The sequence below is a fragment of the Giraffa tippelskirchi genome, chromosome 1 (assembly GCF_054371585.1).
Source record: "Giraffa tippelskirchi isolate mGirTip1 chromosome 1, T2T-mGirTip1v1.2.pri, whole genome shotgun sequence".
In the NCBI taxonomy this organism is placed as follows: Eukaryota; Metazoa; Chordata; class Mammalia; order Artiodactyla; family Giraffidae; genus Giraffa; species Giraffa tippelskirchi.
The window spans coordinates 219,626,647-219,644,425 of record NC_137275.1 but is presented as its reverse complement, the minus strand read 5'-3'; the positions used below and the strand labels follow the sequence as shown (position 1 = coordinate 219,644,425).

Below are 17,779 nucleotides of genomic sequence, written 5' to 3'. Positions count from 1 at the left end.
TGTAGCACATTCCTACTGTGGAATATTATGTAGCAGTTAAAAGGAATGAAGTAGATTTGAGGATTAAAGTGGATAGACAGTCCAGGTGACTACATACCCTCCTCCACACTCTACATGTGATCTGAGATTGAACATGCTCTTCTGCCAGGAAGCACATTAGATCTGTCCATTCACTCACTCATTCATTCATTTGTTTATGTATTTATCAGTTTTTGATGAGCATCCATTTTTCAGCCATCCATCCTGTGGCAAATTTCTTCAATAATCAACTCTTACCTCTTTCAGGTCTTAACTTAGACATAATTTCTTCCAAGAAACCTTCCTAAATCATCGCAAGCTGGGTTAGAGACCCTTCTTGTGTTTTATATAGCCTTCTTTTATGCTCCTCACCCCACACACTTTTCATGCTGCAGCATAATCACCTGATTTTTTTTCCTGTGTCCCCCTTTAAACTGTGTGCTCATAAGGCCAGGCATCGGGGCTCTCTAGTTCAAGTGTAGAGCGTGGCACAGAACAAGACACCTAGTAAATATCTGCGAACATAGGAGTTATTACCAAACACAATCAAATTATAGATTTTCACTATTTGGTTGATGGATGAAAGAAAAAAAATGAACATATATAAGAACAAAGAACACATGACTAAGTGATATACAGAAAGAGCCAGGAAAAGAAATGGCCCTAAGAAAAAAAATGAAATGGTGACTCAGCTTGAGAGTCACAGAAACAGCATGAAGGAGCCACCCGTTTCAGGTGACCCCGATTTGATCTAACATTTCCCAGTCCTCTGACGTTTAATATGGCATCACATGTCAATCTTATGGCTAAGATCTGGAGGCAAGAAACTCGTCTCTGAGAAGTCCCACTTTGTGCTACTGCTGACTCATTCTTCACTCACTCACCTGACAAGCATTCACGGAACCCTGACTGTGTTACAAATAAGCGTGCTAAATTTTGTACTTAAGAATCTGAACCAGGTAAGAGGAATAAACATACACAGCGAAAGATAAGATAGGTCAGACAGTGATCAAAGACCAAGGATCATGTTACAAGACACTTCTGTTCCAAACAGGCTAGGATCTCAATGATGATAGGTCACCCAGCCTTTATTATAAGTCATGAGGAGACCCTTGTAGTCTCTGTTCAAATGTCACCTTATCACAGAGGCCTTGCCTGACAATCTATCTAAAAATCACTATATTCTAACCAACTGGGGTTCTGTGTAGTGCTTCCTGGTTTGTCTCTTCCAACTACATCAGAGGGATCAGTAAAAGTAAGGATCCTCTCTGCTCTATTCACTACTGCATTGCTAGTGCCTTGAAAGTGCTTGGGTTCATGATGGGAATCAACAAATATACACCCAGAAAATGAACTGATGAGTGAACTATAAAGTTTCTAAGCTTATTGATGGGGGTTCTGAGTAGGTGGAATCCAGAAGAAGAGACTTAGGGTTTGATTTGAAAAATGTGGACTCATATTCACAATAATTTCCACCAAGATTATAGGAATATATCCTTCCCTTGCTGTGCAATGATGTCCTTAGTTGTTCTGTTGTGTCCAACTCTTTGCAACCCGATGTACTGTAGCCTGCCAGGCTCCTCTGTCCATGGGGATTCTCTGTGGCAAGAATACTGGAGTGGGTTGCCATGTCCTCCTCCAAGGCATCTTCCCAACCCAGGGATTGAAACCAGGTCTCCTGCATTGCAGGCAGATACTTTACCGTCTAAGCCACCAGGGAAGCCCATGAATACTGGAGTGGGTAGCCTATTCCTTTTCCAGGGGATCTTCCCTACCCAGGAATCAAACCAAGGTCTCCTGCATTGCAGGTAGATTTTTTACCAGCTGAGTTACCAGGAAAGTTCATCCTTTCCTTATCATTTACTCCAAGACTTAAATTGAGAATACCAAGGATGTGAGGTGAAATAGAGATTGTGTTGGCACCTTAATAGGTCTGAATATGAAAGAAGAAAGGCAATGCCAAAGAAAGGCAATGCCAAAGAATGCTCAAACTACCACACAATTGCACTCATCTCACATGCTAATAAAGTAATGCTCAAAATTCTCCAAGCCAGGCTTCAGCAATACATGAACCATGAACTTCCAGATGTTCAAGTTGGTTTTAGAAAAGGCAGAGGAACCAGAGATCAAATTGCCAATATCCACTGGATCACTGAAAAAGTAAGCGAGTTCCAGAAAAACATCTATTTCTGCTTTATTGACTATGCCAAAGCCTTTGACTGTGTGGATCACAATAAAATGTGGAAAATTCTGAAACAAATGGGAATAACAGACCACCTGCCCTGCCTTTTGAGAAACCTGTATGCAGGTCAGGAAGCAACAGTTAGAACTGGACATGGAACAACAGACTGGTTCCAAATAGGAAAAGGAGTACGTCAAGGCTGTATATTGTCACCATGCTTATTTAACTTATATGTAGAGTACATCATGAGAAACGCTGGGCTGGAGGAAGCACAAGCTGGAATCAAGACTGGTGGGAGAAATATCAATAACCTCAGATATGCAGATGACACCACCCTTATGGCAGAAAGTGGAGAAGAACTAAAGAGCCTCTTGATGAAAGGGAAAGAAGAGAGTGAAAAAGTTGGCTTAAAGCTCAACATTCAGAAAACTAAGATCATGGCATCCGGTCCCATCACTTCATGGCAAATAGATGGGGAAACAGTGGAAACAGTGGCTGACTTTATTTTGGGGGAGGCTTCAAAATCACTGCTGATGGTGACTGCAGCCATGAAATTAAAAGATGCTTACTTCTTGGAAGGAAAGTTATGACCAACCTAGACAGCATATTAAAAGGCAGAGATATTACTTTGCCAACAAAGGTCCATCTAGTCAAGGTTATGGTTTTTCCAGTAGTCGTGTATGGATGTGAGAGTTGGACTATAAAGAAACCTGAGCACCAAAGAATTGATGCTTTTGAACTGTGGTGTTGGAGAAGACTCCTGAGAGTCCCTTGGACTGCAAGGAGATCCAACCAGTCCATCCTAAAGGAGATCAGTCCTGGGTGTTCATTGGAAGGACTGATGTTGAAGCTGAAACTCCAATACTTTGGCCACCTGATGTGAAGAGCTGACTCATTGGAAAAGACCCTAATGCTGGGAAAGATTGAGGGCAGGAAGAGAAGGGGACGACAGATGATGAGATGGTTGGATGGCATCACCGACTCAATGGACATGAATTTGGGTAAACTCCGGGAGTTGGTGATGGACAGGGAGGCCTGGCATGCTGTGGTTCATGGGGTCGCAAAGAATCTGACACGACTGAGTGACTGAACTGAACTGAACTGATGAAAGAAGAATTGATAGATTAATTACTTTGGACAGACAAATAAGCTGGTGGGGAGAAACAACTTCTGAGAATATTTCTAGCTCTAAATCAATGATTCTAAGAACCGAGAGGCACAACCAAAGTAGGCAACGCAGACAAATTTGTTCAACCAGAGAATGAATAATCAGTAGCACTGGCATTGAAGCTGATGGAACTCCATGCAAACCCCAGCAATGGTTACACTGTTTGATAGCTGTGTAGACTTTGAGTTTCAAGTGCTGATCTGTAATTTGGGGTATAGGACCACCTACTTTGTGGAGTTGTTGTACAGATTAAGTCAAATAAGATTGCTTAAGCAAAGCCCTTAGTGTGTGTTTGACATACAGTAGCTACTTAGTAAATTACTACTTCTCCATTTCTCTTCAACTGCTAAACCCCTTCCCATTCTTTATTCAAGAATCATTAAAAAATATTTACTAAGTGCCAACTTTGTGCCTGGAATTGTTCTAGGCACTTGGACCGCACCAGCAGATAAAGAGGCAAAAATCCAGTCCTCAAGGAGTTTATATTCCTCAATTACAGCTCAGTTCTTTCAAGTTTGGGTTAGAAACCACTGATTTGACAATAGATGGATGAACAGATAAATTGATGAATAATGAAAGTGAGCTGCTATCTGCTGTTTCTGGTTTGCTTTATATCTCACTTTCTCCAAGCCAAGAAGAAGGTTTAGTTTTACCCAGAGTCTTTATTTATTAGAGACAACTGGAGATTCAATACAGACCCAAGGAGGATGGTGCCCAGTGCAGAAGCACTTGGCAGTCAGGTTAGAAACAGAAGTGTCCTCACTCCTTCCCAGCCAGACACAAGAAGACCTGGCCATGGATTTCATGTTGCTGGACGCCAAGAGCAGGTCTCAGGAATGGTCTATGGGCTGGTAGCCTGTGAACTGTAATCCTGTCTTCTGCTTTCTGTATCTTGAACTTCAGCCATCTTGGACGCAGGTCTGAGCTCTAAAATTCTGTCTCTGCGTTATTACAGCAGGTGGAGTATTGTGGCTGAGAAGGTGGGATTTGGAATTAGACCTGAGTTTTAAACCTGACTCTGACATTACCAGGCTTCCCTGATGGTTGATTGGTAACAAATCTGCCTGCTAATGCAGGATACGCAGGTTCTGATCCCTGGTTGGGAAGATCCCGTGGAGGAGGAAATGGCAACCCACTCCAGTATTCCTGCCTGGGAAATCCCACGGCCAGAGGAGCCTGCTGGGCTATAGTTCATGGGATTGCAAAAGAGTCAAACACGACTGGGCAACTAAATAAAAACAACTGCCATTACCAGCTGTATTAGGTTGGATAATTCACTCTTCTGAGCTTTGGCCTTTTTTTCTGAGCTTTACCTGCCTCATAAATATGTGAAAGGCACTTAAAGCCGAGTCAACATTCAGTAAGTGGTTATTAGATTATTATTGTTATCATTCTCCACAAACTACAGCTTTCACTAGGACATGCAGAACCAGTGAGGTCCATGCTGGGTACTGATTCAGAGATAAAGTCTCTGCTGAGTCCCTTTGACTATTAAAAAACAACCAACCAAAGAGAATGAATCACCTAAGAACAACTCCTATCCACAGAGAAAAGCTTTATATGTTGTTCCCTCATTTTACAGGTAGAAAAAAAACAAAGGTGAAGCAACGTGCCTTCATGTCACATAGTGAGTTAGGAGAGGAGTCGGCACGGGTCCCCTTTTCCTCTGTCAGCGTCAGACCTCATTTAATGGAGAGCTTCCACTTAAGGGAGACAGTCCGCTGTTCTCCCTCGTGCTGGCCGAGAGCAATCAGTCTACGAGACGCGTCCATCGGGTAAGCACAGAAGCCTCTCCCTTCATCAATGTCATACCTTGGGAAACTATCTCCAGTATAGATAACAGAAAGAATAAATATTTTTGTTGAGAGAAAAAAATGAAGACAAAGGTCAAAGGGAATCGTGTAATGGGTTGAGTCAGGGAAGAAAAAGAAAGCATTTTTTTCTCTCTCCTCTTTTTCTCCAAAACAGTCTTTATATAGAACTTGTCTAAGAGCCAATTTATTTGATATGGAAAAAATGTGAAAGCAGGGAAACACACACACACACACACACACACACACACACACACACACACACACACACACACAAAGAGGTATTTGTGTTGGAGTTTAGAACTCTAATTACCAAGAGATAAAGGAGTTGAAATAGTAGGTTGACTTGGAACGATATTTTATTTTTTCAGAGTCTCAGAGAACTTTCAAGTCAGGAAACGGAGCCCAGCCCAGCCCAGGTCTCCAATAAATTCCTTGGGACTAGAGAAAGACAAAGAGGGAAAGGTCAGTGAAGGACTCAGTCTAGCCCTTGTGCCTGCAACATCGTGGGGACCAAAGAAACCTTTGCTGAGGATGAAAGGACAAAAGGTGCACAGTCTGGACCTGAAGAGTGGCGATTTGGGAAGCAGACTGGCCCAGGACTTGGCATTTTCACCAAGCAGTTAAGGTCTTCAGCAATAAAGTGTGAGTGTCTAAGGAAAGAGGACTGAGTCATCTCTGAAATCTACAGCTCCCGGCACAGACTACGACACCTAGAATGTCCTCAATACATACTTGTAAATTGAATGAGTAGTCAGTCGTATGAGTAAAGAGAACCTGGAGCTTCCTGGGGCTTAGAGATCACTGAGAATAAGAACTATTAAACTTCAAACAGCATCAGAATCACCTGGAGATGTCCTGTACGCAGAGTTTCTTAGTCAGCAGTCTGGGCTGGGGCCTAAGAACCTGCCCTTGCTAAATTCTCAGATCCTGTTGATGCTGCTGATCTGGGCCACACTTCAAGAGCCTGCTTTGGTGCAGAGGTTCTTAAACTTGGCTGCAAGTTAGAATCAACCAGTGAGAACTTAAAGGCCTACGGGTTATGCCTCATTTTCCTATTAAATCAATACCTGGGGCAGGACCAGGAGGAAGGAGGAGGCGGGGATGTAAATGAGCTGGAGAGGATTTTAAAATGCCCCCAAGTTTTGTAATGTGCAACTCAGTCTGAGAATCCCTCATCTAGTACAACCTCCTCCTCATGGATGTAAGGCCTCTGAGGTCCAGAAAGAGTAAGTGACTAGTCTGAGAACATACGGTAAGTTAGTGGCTTAGCTGAGAAGAGAACTCAGGGTGTTTTTACTTCTTTAGTGCAATCTACCATCCTGTACTTATCAACCCCACGTTAGCTCTTACAGGCTCACAACTCCAGGCTAAAAAAGAAGAAGAGCTGTGTCTAAGTTGAAGTTTTAAAACATCTATTATTTCTTCTCTTCCTTGTTTTATACAGAAATGTTAAGTGGATGCATATTTATAGAATTTTACCATTCTAGACAAGTGAGGAGATGGAAGAGACGGTGTTATGAAAGATTCTCAAGGCAAGACGATCTTTTAAGTACATCCTCAAATACAAACCAAGGGGCTCCCTCTGAGTTCTTAAACAGATGTTCTTCATCTCTGAGTCAATGAACGGGCAAGGGTTTGCTTGCAATGTGCACGTTAATTGCTGGCCTTGTAAAAGGAAGTGCTGGTAAAGTGTCTGAAAGTGGTTCTGTCTCTTAAAGAGATTAAAAGTTTCCTCCAGAACTTGGTTTCTATTAATAACTGGCTTAGCACATATTTTCAAACAGACAGAGCAGAGATTGTGTCTTATATCATCTTAGAACCAAAGAAAGTGCAACAAAAGGCCCATAGTTACCATCGACTTCAACATTTTCATCAGACAGAGAGTAAATCACAACTCAAAGAGATTGACTGGTTTATCTAGCATTAGTAAGTGGATCGGCTGGGGCTAGAAACAAGGTGTCTGACTCCTGAGCTATTGTTTTCAGTTCTCAAAACGTTCTCCATCCATGTCACTTGTACATAGAAGAGGTGAGGTTCAACAGATGTGACTTCACAGATTCTTGGTATCCACACTAGGTGAGGCTAAGCTCCCTCATTTGTTAAATTAAAGCCGAAATTGGAATCACATCTTTAATTGAACAGTGGTTAAGTGCACTGGCTTCAGAGCCAGGATGAATTCCAGTCCTGACCTCACCACTTCCTAAGTATGTGATCTTGGACAAGTGACTTCACATCTCTAAGCTACAGTTTCCTTCTGTAAAATGAGAAGGAGACTAGGGCTGTGGTTGTAGAGAGAATGAAATAAGTCAAAGATGCAAAGACATTAACCCATGGTTTGGTGGAGAGGAAAAGCACTAATGGCTTCATAGTAAGGTGGTGCCTGTCATAAAATATAAATCCTCAGGATATTTGAGGAACAGGTAATAGAGAGACAGCTTGAGAAAGGAATATTAAGAACAAACATTATCTCACATCCAAGCAATGAGTACCCAAAAAGAATCATGGAGACCTAGAGCTGCGAGGGCGCCAAAGGATCAAATGGGTATGAACCTCTTTTCCACGTTGGAAAACAAAGATGGTTACTGCTTATGCTCACCTGCCATCATTATTTTTAAGCAAACATCTGGGAACATGCCCAGTTCCCAGACAACCTGCTGTAACTTCACCCTTTCCTCAAAAAGCAACCACAGCGCATGAATACTCTTCCATGTAGTCTAAAGAGGAGGTCATTAGCAAACTCCAGTTCTTGTATTTTCATTACTAATAAATGACTTTCTCATTGCTAATCTCATCCAACCTCCTTCATTTCACTGTTGGGAAAAGTAAGCTACAGAGAGGTCAGAGAGGCTTAGAGTCACATGTTAGACCAGCACTCAGGACTCGTGGTTCTTGGTCTGCTGTTCTTCCCACCATATCGACTCCACCTTGTTAAGACAGCTCTACACCCAACGCCAGGTGACAAATCCCCAGAGGTGAGTCTGTTTGTGATCAACCTCCTTCCAGTGCAGGACTCTGACCCTCCTCACATCCCTCTACAGCCCCCCACCCCTACCTGATCATCTCCCTGTCCAGAGAGCACACTTACGTGTCTGTGAACCTTCTACTGAAGTGCAGGGTGGAGGCCACGTCCACCTGGAGAGGAGGATCCCGAACCACCTTGTACTGCAGTGGCTTACACTCCAGGCAGAGTGGGCTGTCTGCCACGGAGGTCAACATGGCTGCATCAATCTCCAGGTGTTCATCCAACGTGTAGATCTGGACGCCATACACCTCCTCGCCCACATCCCGGAGCTTGATGGTCAGCGGGACATCACAGTAGATGTTCTGAGGCCCCAGGGAGATATTATTCCCACTGACACCCAAGAGTTTGATGTCATTGACAGCCCCACTAGAGTCCCAGTCAGTGGAGACAAAGGTCACCCAGACGGTCAAAGACTCAGGGACCGAGGGGTAGCGGAATCTCAGGTCAAGGTGGCAGCCCTGTGGCTCAGGGCACGCTGGAGGGACCGTGTGGGGGTTGACGGCTGAATTTGGGCTCCAGGTGCGGACGCTGGACTTACAGGGCTGCTCAACATCTGGATGACCTGTGGACAAGAGATGAGGATATGAGCTCTGGAAAGTCCTCCGAGTTTCCTGCTGCCCTCAGGAGATACTGGCCAGACTAGGACTCAGAGGGAAGGTAAAGAGAGGGAAGATTTTCAGTGTCTTGGTGAATCTGCTGTATTCACAGCATCCCTGCTCATTCCTACTCCAGTGACGTGGATCTGAATGAACTGAATCACAAGACGTTTGGTCAAAATTACCTTCAAATAAGCTGCTTACGATTGAGTCGAGGCCCAAACTATCCCTCCTCATCTCTCACTTGATGGAAAGAAAGAAGGAATGCACGCTAAACACCCACTATGTCCTCTGAACCAGTTTAATTCTTGCAAGGACTCATTTCTGAGATGAGGCAACCGAGGCTTAGAGATGTGGAGTGAACTAACCAGAGTCTCACAGCTTGATGTGTAAAAGTCAGCGCTAGAGCCTAGTTCTGTCTCATCCTCAAGTTCCTCCTTCTCCAGATTGAACGTGAGAGCTGCTGAAATAAACTAGACTCCCTCTGGAACAACCTGCTTGTAATGACAGAAGGGCCAGAAACCTCCAGCAAAGAGGAGGTGAGTTATGATAGCTTCTGCCTCTTGGGCTGAGTTTTCTTGGAGGAAGTTTCCTCCAAAAACCATGTCTAGAACCGTGAATGACAGAGCTGGAAGACAGCCCTGGAGCCATCTTATCTCTTTGCCTCTCCTTCTCCACATGAGGTCATTCCATACCACGGAGCTTCTCTGAGCTCTGTCCAGTCGGACTCAGGGAGGGGAGGGCTGCTTAGGAGGGGGGAGAAGGAAGGAGAGATTCTTCCAGTCTTTCCCCAGGGAGACGATGCCTCATCCCCACTGATCTCAGCCTGAGTAGTGACTTCTGAATTTTTCTCTGCTGAGATCATTAGTCCTAGACCCTCAGAGAACTCTCCTTTGCACTGCTGAGAAAAGTAATCAGGACTCAGTGCAACGACTGCCTCTGATTTATTTAAGGGTGTTTAGCAAGAGATACACATCAGCTGATGAGGGGAAGATGGAAGATCTCAGGTCGTCCTGTGAGCCACATTCTTTCTTCCCCCTTTAAATCAGTGGTTGATATGGGTGGAGGTGCTGGATATTTCAAAAGCAAAAGGGTGTAAAAAACCCATCAATCTTAGCCTGAAAAGGCTTTATGATAATGTCACAGCATAATAGGAACCACCACAATATGAAAACTGGAAACTGATTTGGGGTGGAAAAGCTATTCCAGTGAAAGTTGTTAAGTATCTCCAATCCCCTTGCCTCTGCCCAGCCAAGAGAGTAGAGATGTGATGTCCGAGGGAGATGGAAAGGAGAAGAGAAAAAGAGGAGGGGGAATGGGCAGGGGAGGTAGGGGAGGGAGCAAGGACAAGGCAAGTTCAAAAGACTCTTTAGATGTAACACATCAGAACAAGAAGAGATGGATACGACAAGGTCCCCTCCACCTTTCCTTGGCCAACTTCATTTATTACTTGCGGCAAATGCTGGATAGAAGAGACCAGCTGTTCAAGTCAAAGGCACAAATAAGGCTGAAGTCTTTCTTCCCGTCAATTCTCCAACCCAAAGAGCTCCTGATCCTTTTGACTTTGTGGGTCTTTTGGTACTCGTGTATCACTTAATCATTCAAAAAGCCTTATCAAGGGCAGTGTTTCGATACATACAAAGCACATTCCTTAGCCATTAATGTATTCATCTGATTCTCACCAAAATACTGTTGTCATTTTTGTCTCTGTTTCGTAGCTCTGTTTCACTCAGTTGCCGTGTTCAGTGCTTTTTACAGTGCCTGGCACAGCAACAGGGAACACAGTGGACATTCGTTAAATATTTAAGTGAAGACTCTTCTGGTGTGTTCATATGGAGTTAAAGAAGTGAAGGATCCATGGGCTATGAGAGCCTGCTATGTCATGGTATGTTCCAGGAGAACATCCCCCCCATCCCCCACCATGCGTTCTCCTGGAGCTGACAAGGAATGGAGCGATCTTTCTCCCTTCCTTGGAGAAAATGACTTTCGGTGGTGGGAAGCCACAGGAGAGCAAAGATGACAAATCTGTTTGGCTCCGACTTGCATCCCTGGTTTCTTGTTAATCAACAGAGAGACCAAACGCTTTCCAAAGGATAAGAAACTAAGCTTGATCATTATGCTCAAGTAAGTAAATAGGACTAGAAATATTAGCAAAGTGTTAGCTTGTCTGGTTATCAGAACAAACTTTTAGATGTAAAAAAAAAAAAGAGTTTCAAGGGGCACTGATTCCCTTTAATAACACTAGGCTTCACACACTGACCATCCTCTGTGAGCTGGGCACTGTGCCAAGCATGTTACATGCCTCAACTCTTTTCATCCTGCCAATAAGTCTATGACGTTGGTCTTATGAAACTCATTTTACGGAAGAGGAAACAGAGCCTCAGATGGTTAAGTAATTCCATGGTGGGGAGCAGAATACTATGTGATACTGTGGGTCCAGAGAGCATGCCAAACTTTGAAGGAATAAAATATGGGCTAAAATATCAATTACACAGCTTCTCACCATATCACCTACTCTAATGATGTCTACCTCACAAGGGGTACTATAAAACTCAAATGGGATGAGATATTTAATAGACGAACATACTCACAAATACATCATTAGCTCTGCTTTGACACATAAGAAAGAATTAACAAGTGAAAGCCTGGGAAGAGGAGATATTCCAAGCAAAGAGAACAGTTAAGAGAGAAAGTGAAATAAGATGATTGAGGTTTTGAGTGCGGTGGGAAAGCAGTGAGTGGTAAGGCCGGCAAAATAAGCTGAACCCAGATTACGAAGGGTCTTGTGTGTCACTTTAAGGAAACTGAACTTCATGCTAAGAGAGCTGGGGAGTTAGTGAAGACTTTCAAGCAAGCAAATGAAGGTTGTATTTCAGAAAAACCAACATTTAGAGTCACAGATACTCTCCATCCATCCATCTATCCATCCATCCATCCATCCATCGGTCCACCCACCCACCCACTCCTCCATCCCTCCAGAGAATGGCTGCCTCTGTCTGTGTCCAGTGCTAGGTTATAGTCCCTGGAAGAACAGGTTTTGCAGACATGGTCTCTGTTCTCATGGAGCTTCCAGTCTAGTGAAATCAGGTAAGAAACTACTGTATCAGTGCAGATAATACACAACTCTTGCCTGTGCCAAGGGAACATGAGAGGCAATGAGGACAAATCAGAGTCCCTAAGGAGGAAAAATGAACACATCTGGGAGACTGATAAGCTGTGTAGTGACAAATTTGGGAGAAGGGTTGAGAAAAGGAAAGGGAAGGAAAGGTGGGGAGGAGGATAGATAGGGAAGAGGAAAAAGAGGGAAGCGAATGGGAGGGAGGGGAGAAGGGAAGGAAGGGGCAAGAAGGAAGGGAAGGGGCAAGAAGGAAAGTCCAGAGGACTGTTACTTCATTACGAGTACACATCTTCCTTATATGAAAAGTCACATGTTTATATAAGCTATCCACTAGCGATCAGGCAATATACGTGTGTGAAATATATTTATACAAATCTACACTGATTTAAATTTACATTTGTGACAATCTGTACAGACATCTATTACATATCTTTGTGTATATACACTGCAGCTGTTGACACAAATACTGTTTATAAAAACTCGGTGCCAAGTTTTTTCTAGATGAATACTTCAGCACACCTGAAATATTCTGGGCACAAAAATGGGGAAAAGATTCACACAAGTAAGAAAAAATGAAAACAGCCAGTGCCATTCGTTAACCTCTCATGGAAAACCCAGCATTTGCAATGTATTATATGCTTGCGTAAGTGATCTGAACTGAGATTTGAGTCAATGAGATCTAGCTATCTGATTCCTGAGCTACAAGCGTATCGTGGTATTGAATACCTCAGAAAATATTCATCTGTGAAGTACAGTTTTTGCTCAAGAGAAGGGAAAATAGGGTTTCTTTTTGGTATAACCACGTTCTGGGGCCAAAGGCAAGACTTTCTGTGATTCTATTTTTCCTGAAGTTCACAAGATGGAGTTAGTGGAACATAGTGAATATGCCATAAATATTTGTTAAGTGAAGAATTTTCTATCTTGTTAATGTGGAGTTAAAACTAGGAGGTTGCGGCTCTGTGGAATACCCTAGCTGGAAAGGACATTCTGTTGATAAGATTCTATCTTCAGAGACGCAAAGTGACTCACTCAAGGGCACAGAGCACATTGATGGCCAGGCTCAGACCAAAACCCCAACCCCATCATCCTCCCCACACCCATGCTCTTTCCCCTACCCCAAAGATACGTCTGGCATCGCTCACAGATTGGGGAGTTTTATGTTAGTTTGGGAAGCCCAAAAACTTAAACACGCAAAGATAAATAGGATGAAAATGAGTTGAGAAATACATTGCAGAGCTTGGCTCATGGAAAAGTTTATTTCTTCAAGAATATTAAAAGTGTCTGAGCCAAATGGATCACAGAGCCTGTAATAGGATGCTCTAAAAAAAGAACAGTGTCTTTTCCTGGCCTGCGTGTACTAAATTTGCATATCCTAAAGGAAAACCCAGGGGGCTGCTGGGTTTTCTTGGAGGCCTGAGTCAACTCTGGGTTCAAGGGAGGTGGTTCAACACTTCAGTGGGACTCTGTTCCGCAACTCCTGCTTTAAGAGGGTCAGGGATGAACCAGGAGCAGACCTAACCAATTGACAGTTTGGTTGGGTGGTGGTGTGGGGTGATACAGGGAATTCTTTTATTCATTCAAGTGGTAGAACAAACTAAGACGATTTTAGCCAGAAAAGTCTCAGGGTAGAGTCTTGCTACTTCATCCACCCAGTGTGCATATGTGCGTGCTCTGTCATGTCTGACTCTTCGCAACACTATGGACTGTAGCCCACCAGGCTCCTTGGTGCATGGAGTTTCCCAGGCAAGAATACTGGAGTGGTTGCTATTTCCTACACCAGGGGATCCTTCTGACCCAGGGATCAAACTTATGTGTCTTGCCTGTTCTGCACTGACAGGCAGAACTCTTTACCACTATGCCACTCGGGAAGCCCCACTGTCCTCCCAAATCTCTTTCAATTCCACTGACTCTTCTCCAATCTCACTGCCATTGACCTCAGCCAGGCCACCACCGTCCCTCTCCTGGGTTCCTACAACAGCCACTTAGATGCACCCTTCTCTCTCCCCCACAACCCCTTCATCCCAGAGTAGACCAGGTGATCTTTTATAACAGGCACATCTCACCATCTCCCAGACCCCTGCCAAGGCACGTGGCATCTCCTTACGACCCTCAGAATAGTCCAAACCCATCCTCATCTGGTCATTACACACCTCACCCCAGCTCAACTGCTTCCTAGTCTATACCTTTCTCTCCATACCCATTTAAGTTCCTACCCCATTACTGAAGAGCTTTTGTTCTTGTACATAGTATCTATGTCATTACCATATTGTGGATGAAAACTGAGAGACTTTAAAACACAAGAACACATACGCATGCATCCCATTAGCTGTCTAAGCAGTAAAACATCACATGCCAGGCAGTCACTGGAAAGCACCACTGGACACTCAAGAGAGAAAGGGAGTGAAAAAGGTAAACTGTGTCATAGTATTATTATGAAAATATCTTTTCCTTGGAGGGACAACGAAGAAGTCTTAGGAACCCCTTAAGTCTCCAGATCACACTAAAATAACCATTGCTCTCAACCCAGTCAACTTCTCTCACATTCTTAAATGCACCTTGCTGACTGACGTGTTGACATTTCCTCGGCAGGGGGTGAGTCTCAGTTTGGGGTGAGGGCTCCCACTTCCCACTTGTCTCCCAGCACTCTGTAGGTCTGTTAGCACCAGCCTCATCACACCAGATGGAGAATGCCCACATATACTCATCTGACTCTCCTATCAGATAACCAGCATGGTGCCCACCTGGTGCATGGTCCCTGCGGTGGGCAGAGAGGAGATGGGTTTGTTCCTTGTATGGAAGAGACACAGAGCTTCTTCTGGGAAAACCCCAGTGTAGGTTCAGTTTGGGTGAAAAAGTCACCACTGCAGATTTCAGGAAGAACTTTCTAGCAGATGGTGCTAGAATGGGGAGACCAAGGAAATACATGAGCTGGTGCTGGGCGTGCACAAAGGGGATTCCTGCCCAGGGTGGCAACTGGGGCCGGATGACCCCAGGCATCCCTTCCGTGTCTGACGGCCTGTGATTCTGTGAGGCTGAGCTGAGGGCTTCTCCCAGGCACCCCTTGGGCTTTACATCCCTGATGGATTTGTTTAGAGTTCCCCAGTTCAACTCTCCTTTTTATTTCAAGCTACTTTAGAAGGTTACAGAGCACAGCGCTGTCACTTTTCTCCCTCACGTTTCCTCTCTGATCCTTCTCCCTTGCTTTATTCTATCTCTGGCTTTTTCTTTTTCAACCTTCTTTCTAAAAATATAAAGGAGAACGGGGGAGTTCTCGCTGAACCTCAGTGAAGACTCAGATTCTGCTTCCCCGGGTAGCCGAGGGTCCCTACCCAAAGACGGTTGGCGTGAGCCGCCCCGCAGAGCACGATGAAGGATTGGGGGTGGGGCTTCTACGTGGAAGTCTCCGAGGGCAACAGAGGGCGAGATGCAGGGCTGAGACGGGCTGTGGGGTTTCTGCCAGCCTGGCTTCAGAGACTAGATCTGCACCTCGAAGAAAGAGGCACCACGGAAGGACCCAGAATAGGCTATTGGCCCTGAGATTCTCTGTGTTGCAAGCTGTCTTGCTTCAGGGCCAAATGGCAGGGCAACAAAGCACTGGGTGAAAGACACTTTCTTAATTTCTCCAGAAAACTGAGGGGCGGTGGCAGTGAGTGTAAAAGGGAGCAGAGATCGTTGGTCTGCAGGGAGGCCTGGGAGACTGCCCCACCCCTAGCATGGAAGGTCTGTGGGTGGGACCCACAACCATGGCCGTCCTGAGGTGCTCCCCTCCAGTGTCTTGCCGATACATGGATTCTGCCAAGGAAATGACATGGCAGGAGTCGGAGAGGAAGAATTGCCATGCATGGAAGACTGCCTTGGGCATTCCCAGGAATAACTGCAGAAGAATCAAAGGCTGGTGATGCCTCGAAGTCCTCCAGTATATGTGTTGATTCTGACGTAAGCGTGTTTGTACTCACAGGCTGTCAGGGTCTAGGGCACAGACAAACATGCAAACACGCTGCCTTATCAGGCATGTGGCCTTGGGGACTTGATTGCTCAGGGGTTTCGTTTCTTCATATATGTAAAGTAGGATGACACGCCCAGGACAGTTCAGGTGCTCAAAAAGACTTGTGCTGAACAAATGCATGAATACTGGCCTTGATGGAGGAGAAAGGGTACAAACTCCTAGTAATACAATGAATCAATTCTGGAGCTCTAATATACAGCATGGTGACAACAGTTAACAATACTGTATTGAAAACTGTATAACAAGTAGATCTTATATGTTCCCACTGCTCCCCTCAACAACAACAACAAAAAAATGTGTGCAGTGACAGGTGTGGTGACTTTAAAATAAATGTGCTCTGCCACGCTAAGTCGCTTTAGTCGTGTCCAACTCTCTTCAACTCCACAGACTGTAGCCCACCAGGCTTCTCCGTCCATGGAACTCTCCAGGCAAGAAGACTGGAGTGGGTTGTCATTTCCTTCTCAAGGGGATCTTGCCGACCCCAGGGTCTATCAGTCATCACATTGTACACCTTAAACCTACACAATGTTATATGTCAATTATATCTCAGAAAGAAATCATTTTTTTTTTTGGTCAGAAAAAGCAGACCAAAAAAATACCAGACTTGAAGGGATATCTTAAGATCAAATGAGATGGTATATGAGAAAGACCATTAAAATCACAAAGCTCTATCTACATTGAAAGAGTTCTTTGGACACCCAACCTGCAAACAAGCCCCCAGCCTGGCTTACCTTCTGCTTCCCGAGGACTCCAGTGTCCTGATGGGCCGCAGGGCATCGGGGAGGAGGCATTGAAGGCATACTGCACCAGGAATCTCCCTTCCAGGCAAAGGTCACATGCTGATCCCAATTCTCTAGGAGGCCAAGGAAAGAAGGAAATGCACCGACTTAGGAATGGTTGAATGAGTTCCTGACTCAACTGAGCCAAAGGTGTAGGCGACAACAAATCTGCTATCCTATCGTCCTTATTCTCCCTTGGAATTCCAGGAGATCCAACCAGTCAATTCTAAAGGAAATCAACCCTGAATATTCACTGGAAGGACTGATGCTGAAGCTCTAATACTTTGACCACCTGATGTGAAGAGAAGACTCATTGGAAAAGATCCATATGCTGGGCAAGACTGAAGGCAAAAGAAGGAGCTGGTAGAGAATGAGAGACTTAGATAGCATCACTGACTCCATGGACATGAATTGAGCAAACTCCAGGAGATAGTGGAGGACAGAGGAGCCTGATGAGCTACAGTCCATGAGGTCACAAAGAGTCAGATGCAACTTAGAGGGTAAACAATAATAAATCCTCCCTATCTTTGTCAGAGCTTCCAGAATATGACCATAAGTGAAATTTCTCCCCTCCGCCCAGGAGGGCCTTGCTTGGGTCTAAGCATCTTCTGTTCTGATGGTGGATACACTTAAATTTAAAGCAGCCCAGAATCAACAGGTCAAAGACTTACCACCTGCACTATTTCTTCATTTCATCAGTCATTCAAAGTTCCACTGCAGATTTGATACGTGGTAGTGAGAAAATCTTTTACCCATTGGACCTCAAATTTTATTCTTTTAACAATCTCTGTCTGGTACCTACTATGTGCAGGAATTATCAGGATCCTAGGTATTAAGTAGGAAGAAGGAATGGTTCAGTTCCTTCAGCTGAAAATGACTGGGCTAACCTAGATGGTGCCTAAAGAACCTTCTAGCTCTGACATTCAGGGGATCGATGAGTCACTCTTGGACTTTACAGTCAAAAGCAGTTTCCTTAGGATGCCATCTAATTCACTTCAGCAGCTTTCCAAGGGGCGAGCCAATCCCTCAATGGGACAAACCTCAGCAGTGGAATATGACAGTGGCTTTCCCCATCA

General features: G+C 44.5%; 1 protein-coding gene across 3 annotated transcripts in view; it reads right to left on the bottom strand.

The window, feature by feature from the left end:
• The window catches only part of PAPPA (pappalysin 1), a 557,592-nt gene that overhangs the window by 162,498 nt on the left and 377,315 nt on the right, over positions 1–17,779 (bottom strand). For all 3 annotated transcript variants that reach the window (XM_081575791.1, XM_081575790.1, XM_081575782.1), the window contains 2 exons: positions 16,656–16,777; positions 8,268–8,766 (listed from right to left, as the gene is read on the bottom strand). In XM_081575791.1, coding sequence (XP_081431917.1) covers positions 8,268–8,766; positions 16,656–16,777 — 621 coding nt within the window. The remainder of the gene's footprint in view (positions 1–8,267; positions 8,767–16,655; positions 16,778–17,779) is intronic.